This window comes from Nomia melanderi, chromosome 6, assembly GCF_051020985.1.
Source record: "Nomia melanderi isolate GNS246 chromosome 6, iyNomMela1, whole genome shotgun sequence".
Classification (NCBI taxonomy): Eukaryota; Metazoa; Arthropoda; class Insecta; order Hymenoptera; family Halictidae; genus Nomia; species Nomia melanderi.
Genome location: NC_135004.1, coordinates 13,856,435 through 13,866,084, shown reverse-complemented (window position 1 = coordinate 13,866,084; position 9,650 = coordinate 13,856,435). Strand labels below are relative to the sequence as shown.

The following is a 9,650-nucleotide window of genomic DNA, read 5'->3' as shown; positions in this document are numbered from 1 at the left end:
TGTTATTCTTAATACGGTATCAAAATATGGAGAATAATGCCGAGCTAATGGCTGCGAATGTAAGATTCGGTTTATGTCTGTTGTACGATGTAATGCAAGATCGAATATCTTAGAATAATGTTCTATCTTACATGGTGGTGATGATATACGGTATTTCGGAAGGGTAGAAATGAAATTCGTGTTTTTATTACTTTATTCGCTTGTATTTAACTGTTACAATACATTGATAGTATTTATTATTATAATAAATGCTTGAAGTTTACAGGTCTTAATAATAAGTAAACTCAAGTGAGTGGATTGAATTCCTTTTATTTCAATTTTTCAAAACTATGGTTCTTTTAAACTATAGTAAGACATATTCCTGCAATGGAACATTATTATGTATCGATACATAAAAGATGTTTTTTTTTTCAAAATATCTTTATTACAATACATCGAGATGAAGATTTTCAGTAAACATTATATATTAACATCTAATTGAAAGTTGTCAAAAAACTTTTTGCTATACCAGAATTTCACTGAGTTAATACTTTTTACTTCCCCTGTCAAAAGATTTGCTGACGTTTTTGGCTACTATTTTCCACAATACTCTGCTGGAATGTTAGAAATACTTAAGTATCATCACGTAGCGATCACGTACATTAGATAAGTTTCTAAATATGTTTCAATGAGTTTGAAGCTTGAATAGTTTATATAAATACATTGTTAGGTATACGATTTCAATTATAAATAACATTAAAATAAAAATGAATAAGACCAAAAGAAAAAAGAATTTATCTCTTTCATAATATTTGCATGATCTGTGCTGCACCAGCAACAGGGAAAAATAAAAGTACAATGTTCCGAAATAAAACTACCACATAATTCATTAAATTCTCCCTAAATTGATCTCTCGACACCGCTCGATTTCTGACAGGTAACTGCATCGCTACGTAATCGAAACATCTTCGGTTTCCTATTTCTCAGCATCAGGCTGCTGCTCTGTTATCAGAAGATTTTCTAACTTCCCAAGAAAATGTTGCAGATTCCTTTGTAGCAGTTCATTTTCATCGCTGAGTTTTAAGCGAAGGAAATTAGCTACGATCACTTTACTCTTTAGGTCGTTCAGCTGCGACGACACATTCTTCATCTCGCTTTCTGTTCTTGATCTTTCTTGCAGTTCTGTGGCCAGCAATGCTTTGTTATCCATCCACTCTTTCATTAATTTAGTGTTAGAATCAATTATATCCAGTAATTGTCCTTCCAGGATACGCAAGTTCTTCTTCTTCAAAATAGGTTCTCTTTTCGTGTTCTTGATCCGTTTTAATTGGTTTGATCTTTCTCGAATTCTTGGAAATCTCTTGAACGGATAATTTTTTGATAGAGTATTCCGGTTATGTTTACTCTGAAACAATAATGAAATGCGTACTTTATTAAATTTCATAGAACGTATGCCACATATATTCATTTATTTCCAAGTAAATAAAATTCCAACTCAATATTCAGATACCGAAGAAACATACCGATGCATTTAACAATTGCTTCGCATTCCTAGATGCAGATCCTCGGATATTATTTTTCTGAAACATCTGCTTAATGGACGCTTTCTTCCAGTTTACGAAACACCGTTTCTTCAATAGTTTATCCTCCACCGTCTCCTGCCTCTTCTTCAAAATCTTCCGAAGTACTTGGAAAGTATTGATAGGAATACGATTCTGAGTAAGGTCTACCTTTTTCAGAACACTGTTCGATTGCAAAACATTAATTATATTCTCCGCGCCCTGTTTCGTTATTCCGCAGTGTCTAAAACTCAATGACTTCAACCAACAATCGAATTTCACTGCGTACATTAACTGTTGCACGCCATTGTCGCCAAATTTTGGATTTTGATTTAAAATTAATTTCTGTAGCCCTTGGACCTGAAACAAGAACAATCATTCTCGTTAATCAACGATACATAAAGCATAATTAAAACAAAAATGACAAGGAATTAGAAACAAACTATAGTTTTAGAACTACCGAGCATTTGATACGATTGAAATGTAATCAGACATTCATTTTTTCAGACATTCATTATAGTAATCAAGTGAAACTATTTTCAAAATCATTTCGAATATTCAATGCTTTGAAGATACCAATAATTACGAAACTCAAAAACTGAAACCAGTCATTTTAACCGGTACGTAGTTCTAGCGTTAATTACCGATTCATATTACAACATAAAGTGAAACTTCACAATTTCCCAAAATTCTCAAAAGAAACAGTCTAGAAGATTTACCTTCCCAGCAGAATGGTACTCTCTCGTCTCCGCAGATGTCTCCACCCACACGTTCTGCAGCAAGTCAGCTCCCCTCCTTTTCAAGAACAGGTACAGGCTCATGGCGCTCCTCCTGGTCAATCGACACCCCGACAGGTTCAGGATGCAGAGGTTCGGATTGTTCCCCAGACTCTCCAGCACGCTGTTGCAACCTATATAATAAAAATATAACGTAACTAAAAAAGACTTCATAAGAAACGAACACGCGAGAAACATATACAAGGAACATAGAGACGAGAAGAAACGTGGTCAAAATACATTAGACACCCTAAATCATACAACGAAGTTAATCTAAAAATTAAAAAAAGTAAACGTACGTTTAAAGCTTGAACATAATACTAACCGACGTCACCTATACGACATCTCGTTAACGACAGGTGTGTCAGCGTCTCGTTGTTCCTCAGACCCAAGCAAAGGATGTTCAGGTATCTGGACGACAGCGGGATCCCGTCGATCGTGATCGAAGTGATCCTCGCATCCCTCGCGCAGACGGCCATCGCGTCGACGAGGCAGCGCAGCAGGATGTTCGTGTACACGATCGGCCATGCTCGATCCTTCCCACATCGCCTGGACGATCGAAACTCTCGTGTTCTTCCACTTTCTTTGACAGCGTGATGTTTACGGTCTGTCCCAGTTTATCTTTGCTACCAGTCCGCGATCTCCCTTCTCTCTCATCCCTCGGTCCAGACAATCCGATCTGCAAGCTTAAACTTTCCGCGAGTAGTATCCGAAAGGCGAACATGGGGAAGTTCTTTTTTTTTTGTGAGAGAGTAATTTATATATTTGAGATAATTAAACCGTGTATGTAGAAATTTTGACGATAATTTGTTAGATACGAAGAACTCAGATGTAACAGGTGTAACTGGATTATGATTTGTGGAGGAACTGGTGAGATTTTGTCGATTTAGATGCATTAATATCGTGTTACATGAAAGGTTGTCATAGAGTATTAAATTGTTGCACATAAAATGCAATTTTGTCGACAGGTTCGGTGTTACTTCTATGGAAGGGAATTATTAATGGAGATAGCTGTTACAAGTAATTAGAAATAAATGATTCAACTATTTCCTTCGGATGTACTAGAACGGAAACTTGAATCGAAGCTTTCAATGGAGCGTTGCAAGACTTTATTAAATTTTCTGATAGATACACAATAAGGAAAGCATTTTATAAAACATGAGAAATTAAAAATTACGAACTAACGAACGGGTGAAGAATCATTTGAATTTTGGAATCAGCTTTCTCATGCGCAACAATCTAATGAATGTTTCAATTAACGGAAAGGGTGCTAAAGTTTAAGCTTGGGGAAGCAACACATTCAAAAGTCCCTTCTCCTAGTCGCTTCTCATGGAATTATTTTCGTTTTCAGAAGCTGCTCGGTAGCTATAGAATTTACACTCGCGCGATTTTGTTCTAACATAAAGACGTAATATGATTTTCTTCTCGAGTGTCGTATTCGCTAATTAATATTAAAATTCGAACGAATCTATAGGTCTCTGCAAGCAATTACCATAAATGTTCTAGCTTCTCTTCGGTATTTACTTTCTCTCGTATCTTTCGGCAGTTACTGCGACTGTACACATTGATTTTTAATAGACTCCGATTCTCAGCGATACTGTTCAAAATGGACGACCAATGTTTTATATCCACACGGTCCACGCACAAACGCAAAGATCTTCCTTTAAAGCGAGCTGGTATGGCAGGCACAGGTTTTACTGACTTTTGCGCGCGGAGAACCTTGTTAGAAAATGCTGTTATTGTGCAGCGAGTTTTGGAAACGCTAAATCTTTGGTGGAATCATACGCAAGATTATTCGCTAGAATCAGAAGCACATTTAAACGATCAAAAAGGTCCGCTAAGGTGTCTTCCTACTCTAGGGACCTGGAAAGATCCAATTTCATTTTCCTCGATTTTGTGAAGTATGTAGAATAGATCTGCTGGATTTTCTGAAGTCTCTAAAAATGTACTTGCGAGACTTTGAACAATAAAATGTTAATCAGAGACCTGAAATTTATTTCTTTTTAATGTAGATCTTAGATGGTGTATCAATATTGCAAATGCTACTCTATAGTTCATTACTAGAGGTAAGGAAATTCACAAAGTATTGAACGCAATTTTTCAAGTTATTTTTTATTTAATTACGTTTTTGATTTTATTCGAATTGTGAAAAATGTCTCTTTCTATATCAACGTTTTAATTGTCCTCTACGAATTTGGCAATTCAATTTAATCGATTATCATGGAAATTGAAATTCTACATTATTAATGTGTACATTTTCTTCTGAGTACTAAAGTAGGAAGACGAAAATACTAATAAGTATCATGCTGCATTAATTAACCATCACATTATACAGTTATAAATTTTTGTTTAAAAATAAGAAATGTGATTACGGTTAGACACTACACTAATACTGATTATAGTAAGTGCGTTCTAGGCAGAATCGAGAACTGTACAATATAGCATAAAAATGTAGGGATTTTGGGAAAATTAGAGGCTTCAAATAATTAGAATAAACTATAATAAATTCGGAAATAATATACATGTACAGAATCAGAGAAATTTTAAACTATGTTATTGTAGGTATAATTTCTATTTCATTGTTGACGAACCTTATATAACCAACCAAACTGTCTGTGACTTTTTTTCCTGGTATCTTTGATATTTCGCATTGTCATTTTTCAAGTTTCGTGTACCGTGCTCATCGATCCTTCGACTTATCAGATTTCATCGCTCGGCGAAACGTTTGTACGTAATGTAAATAATACAAATAAAAATTCAAAACATCACGTTACATTAAAATACATCGAAAATTGACACTCTCAGATTACTGGAAACGTGAGAGAACATTTGACTACTGTTTCCTTCTCGGTCGATACTTCGTGCTACTGGAAAATTCAATTCGATGGACGCTACTCGATTATTGATACCCTTCGTAAATTATGTTTTCCTGGAACAGTCGAAAATTCTCAACAAAAAGACACACTAACATTCGTCGTAAAATATTTCAGTGTGTCAATAATGCATCAAGTATTTACATAGAAATCAATATCACATTAAAATAATTATATTTTTAAATACAGATAAATTGACATTTGATATTTAAGAGTAGATAATGCAAACTTACTGTCTGTTGCTATTTTATATTTCATCGTATTAGAAAATGCCGAGCGAAGATAACCACGATTTATAAACGTGAAATTTTACTGCAATTTTTTTGTAAAGTCTATGTGTCCTTCATCATTGATTAATTTTTCCTCGATCAACAAATATTTCCTCTTTATTTAATTTTTCCTCCTTAATCAACAAATATTTCTTCTTTATTTGTTAGTATATTTATTCGCTCAAAAATCTCGCTACTTTTAGTTTAAGAATACACAAACGTCACGTGTTCCTGGGTAAGTATCTTTTTCAGAGTACCTAATTCGAATTCTTAAAACATTATCATCAATTCCTGAAATCTAATTAGTGAATTGGAAGTCCCTAAAATGAACGGTTCTCAAAGATAGGTAGTACTGGATTAATATGCAATCTTAAATTCATACCTCGATTATCGATGCTTAATCGTTTAACTTATACATAAATTTAGTTTAATTTAAAATTATCATAATACATTTGAAATGTGGGGTCAGTGTTTAAAAATAGTTCAATGTTGACTTACTTCCTTCTATTATTACAATCTTAGAGACAAAATCGAAAACAATGGGCGCTAAACATTATCTGTTCATCAAATGATAAATCGTGTCATTAATTTTACCAGAATTTACATTTTCAATTCGGTTTCCAATTTCTTTTCTTCGTATGTTCTTTACAACAATAATACAGGTTTCATTCTTAATTTATATTACAAGTTTTTCAAGTTTTCCTTTTTACATTATACTTGCTAAATATTCTTATTAATGCTATGACCGCCATACTGATTCCATCGAGCGCAATAAATTTTATTAAAATTAAATTGTTAAGTAATTCCCTGCGAATTCAGAATCGAAATTATGTACATACGTATTTACGAAGGTGGACAATAAAATGCTTTAATAATGTTAATGTTATGAACGAAACTTACAATCAGAAATCGAGGAACAAGCGGCGATTATTATAAATAGTCGTGGATGTATTTTTCTTTTTAAGGTCTCCCAAAATGCAAAAAACTTTATTTTTCCCAATTTGAATTCTGGCAGAACTGAATTTCCTTTCTCATTTGCAAATCAATTTTAACCTTTACGAAATAATCGTCGTACAATGTTTCAAAATTGTTGCCAAGCCACTTCAAGTTGTTGTGATCCCACAGATTTATAAAATAAATTTTCCTCTGTTTATTACTTTTTATGGCTGCATTTAATATTTCCAGAAAAATATGGACGCGACACATTTCTTATTTAAATAAGGGGAATGACAAGAAGTATTTTTAGGTTTTTTTTAGCAGCTTTATTTGTTTGCTGAGCTTCGACTCACATTTAAACATTTTAAATACTGAATTAATATCCTTGTTTTTCGTATACTTGTTCTTCGATGATGTTTCAGAAATCTTCGAAAGTTGTTCGTCAATAGTATCCTGATCGTTAGTGTTCTTTGTTATTAATGATATAGTATTAGAAGTATTACAGTTTATTCGATCTATTTTTATATTTCAAATCTTTTAAAAGTTTAAATTAGAAACTCAAAAGTTTGAGATTAATCAAATGCGAACATCAGTTCCAAAGTTTCAAATTATTTAATTCGCAATTTCTGATTTGCATTGCGATTTTACCTTTTCAATCCTGGCCCTTATCCAACTTCCCACCCAAAAAACGAACGAATGAAATTAATAAAATAATATTCAATAATTTCACAAACCTGTTAGTTCCATGGGTCACCAAAGTTATACATACACATGTCCATACGATTCCTTTCACTGTTTGACTGTTAAAAACTCATGAAATATCCATTGCAGATCTACCATAAATAATCACGTACTAGGAGCAGTGTTTCAATTTTAAGAGTAAAAATACACGCGTGCAACATTTTACCGTGTGCATCTGGAGTAATTTAGCATTGAATAGATGTGTAACACAAAATTTCCTGTAAGACGCGCTTAGAGGCACAATTACAAGCGCACGATAAGCTCACACACAGACGAAAGTAATTTACGCCAAAGAAACAGAAGCGCCTCTACACAAATAATCGCTTTGTATCACCGCGGCCTGTGCAAACTGGCAATTAAAATTGTTAGATCTTCCTTGTATTTGCCACGAGCAAATTCTAGATATCTCCTATTCTCTTTGACTATCACCGAGCGTACATTCTCGCTTTCACAAAGGTCGCCTTTCATTAAAGACATTCATTTTACACGCCGAATTCGTGAATTTTCGTGAGTTGCTTCGAATTCGAGAATAACGAATAGTTTCTTTTAACTATTCTGTTTGCAGCTACGTTCGCACGTTTCGAATCACTATGATTTCACAACATCATCAAATTTCGAGTTAATAATGATTCTGATCTGAAATGATGATTATTCGTTAAAGCAGGCAAGATCATTCTTCCTATTACAAATTGAATTTCAAATAGAACTTACCATATCTAATGTTTTAAATATGTTTAAAATTGTTCAAACATTCAAGATTCAAACATTTTAGATTACCAAATATTCTGACTCCTATATACTGTTGGATATTCGAATATTTAATTGTTTGAGCAATTAATTATCAGCAATTCTCAAGCTTAAGCCTTTCAATGTTACGAGCTTCTGCGTGTTGCATTATTTTTGTATTGTTTCGGCCATAAAAATTTGTCTGTATGGAAAGAGGCTAAGAGGTTCTACAATTTCTGTGCTGACTTTTGATTTCGTTGGTTCCTCGAAAATAACCGGGTCCCGACGTGCAAACTGCGCGCTGATCGCAATTCAGTGAGCATACCGTGTTATTAGCCTTTCAAATCGAATAATACTCTCAAGGAGATCCTCCTGAATGTTTCATAACTTGTTGTTCGGTATCGAAGTGCAAACTTATCACACGTCGTTGCGCCTCGTTGTCTCGATTACGATTATTCCCAGAAAGTATACGGTACAATCACGACGAAATTATATCACTGCTGCGAATTGTATCGAATTGATGCTAAAAGATTCCGAGTAATTCGAAACATTGTCATAATTTCTACCAAGCAGCAGCCATCAATATTAACCGCAATTCTCACAGGCATCGTAACTCTCCTTTTTCTCTTTCCACGTAGTTCTATTTGGAAATTCTTTACAAACTCATACGAACACTTTGCCTAAAACTAAGCAAACATGCTTAGTCAGATTTGCCACAATAACAAGCCGCAGTGAGCATCGTAATTTCGATAATCATGAAAACGTACGAGCAGAATCATATTTTTCTACTATTTTCAATTCTGAAAGTATCCTTCGCAAAACGAGAACGCGACAAGTAAACAATCGAGAAACTCGAAAAAGTCAATCAAACCGGCGTGAACATTAAATTCACAGAATCCGTAAATTTGACGGATATTCAATGTTACGATCATTATTCGGTAAAAGTCGATTAACAATTGATGCAACTATACGAACGCATATTCCAATCATCAGTTCCTCAATGTCCAAGAGAATATAAAATGAACATTGATTTTTCTGGGAATAATACAACGAAGCATACAATGAACTATATACCATGAATCTACAGTTAAGGAAACGGAAAGACGATTGGATCAGAAAAGGTCCGAGAAACTGGGGTTAAAATAACGCGTTACCGAATCGCTGAAAGCTCGAAGATACGCGGCGCGAATTTTGTTTTATGTTTATCGGTACCCTCGGAAAACGATCGGCGCTCTCCCAGTGCAAATAAAATATTTGGCGAGGCGATCGGAGAAGGAAGTGGGGCGCGACCGGTGGCATCAACACGTCGCCCCGCGTCGTCCTCGCGAAATCGGAAACTTTAGTCAGTGGTTTCGAGGCCAGCATGCCATCTACAACTGGGTCTAGCTTTATTAAAACATCGCGCACATCTCGGAGCACCGTGTCGCCTAACAATGGATCGACAGTCGCGCGACTGTGCGTCGGTCCGTCGGTGAAAATATCGTCGATTCGTCCTGTTGTCGCTCGAACGCGACCATCGAACTGTCTCACCCTGTCAGTGCAGTGATCTTCCGAAGGGAAACCGGTACACGGATCACGGATTGGGGATTTTTCGATCGCGCGAGGCCACTTTGTCTAAATGGTAATATAAATGGTAATACATCGAATCTCTGGGGACATCGATTAACCCTTTGCAATCCTACGTTAGACTCGGTGTTCAATTTATTCCATTACAATGCTAACCGTTTTACCTATGGATACTTCGAGAGCTTTGTTATCGAAATTCTGAAGCTTCAAATGGATAATTTAGTT

General features: G+C 35.0%; 1 protein-coding gene across 4 annotated transcripts; it reads right to left on the bottom strand.

Moving 5' to 3' along the window:
* Positions 1–295: 295 nt before the first annotated feature.
* LOC116434101 (uncharacterized) lies at positions 296–9,160 on the bottom strand. Of its 4 annotated transcripts, none has more exons than XM_031992841.2 (6): positions 5,421–9,160; positions 4,906–5,243; positions 2,640–4,112; positions 2,258–2,448; positions 1,503–1,898; positions 296–1,384 (listed from the first exon to the last, which is right to left on the bottom strand). In XM_031992841.2, the coding sequence occupies exons 3-6, from the start codon at positions 2,791–2,793 to the stop codon at positions 956–958; spliced, it is 1,170 nt and encodes a 389-aa protein (XP_031848701.2). In that variant the 5' UTR covers positions 2,794–4,112; positions 4,906–5,243; positions 5,421–9,160; the 3' UTR covers positions 296–955. The 4 variants fall into 4 exon arrangements, with proteins under 4 accessions (XP_031848701.2, XP_031848693.2, XP_076224672.1 ...); XM_031992833.2 differs by having other exon boundaries at positions 2,640–5,243; positions 5,421–6,263; positions 6,357–9,160; XM_076368557.1 differs by having other exon boundaries at positions 2,640–5,243; positions 5,421–7,225; positions 7,300–9,160.
* Positions 9,161–9,650: the final 490 nt, after the last annotated feature.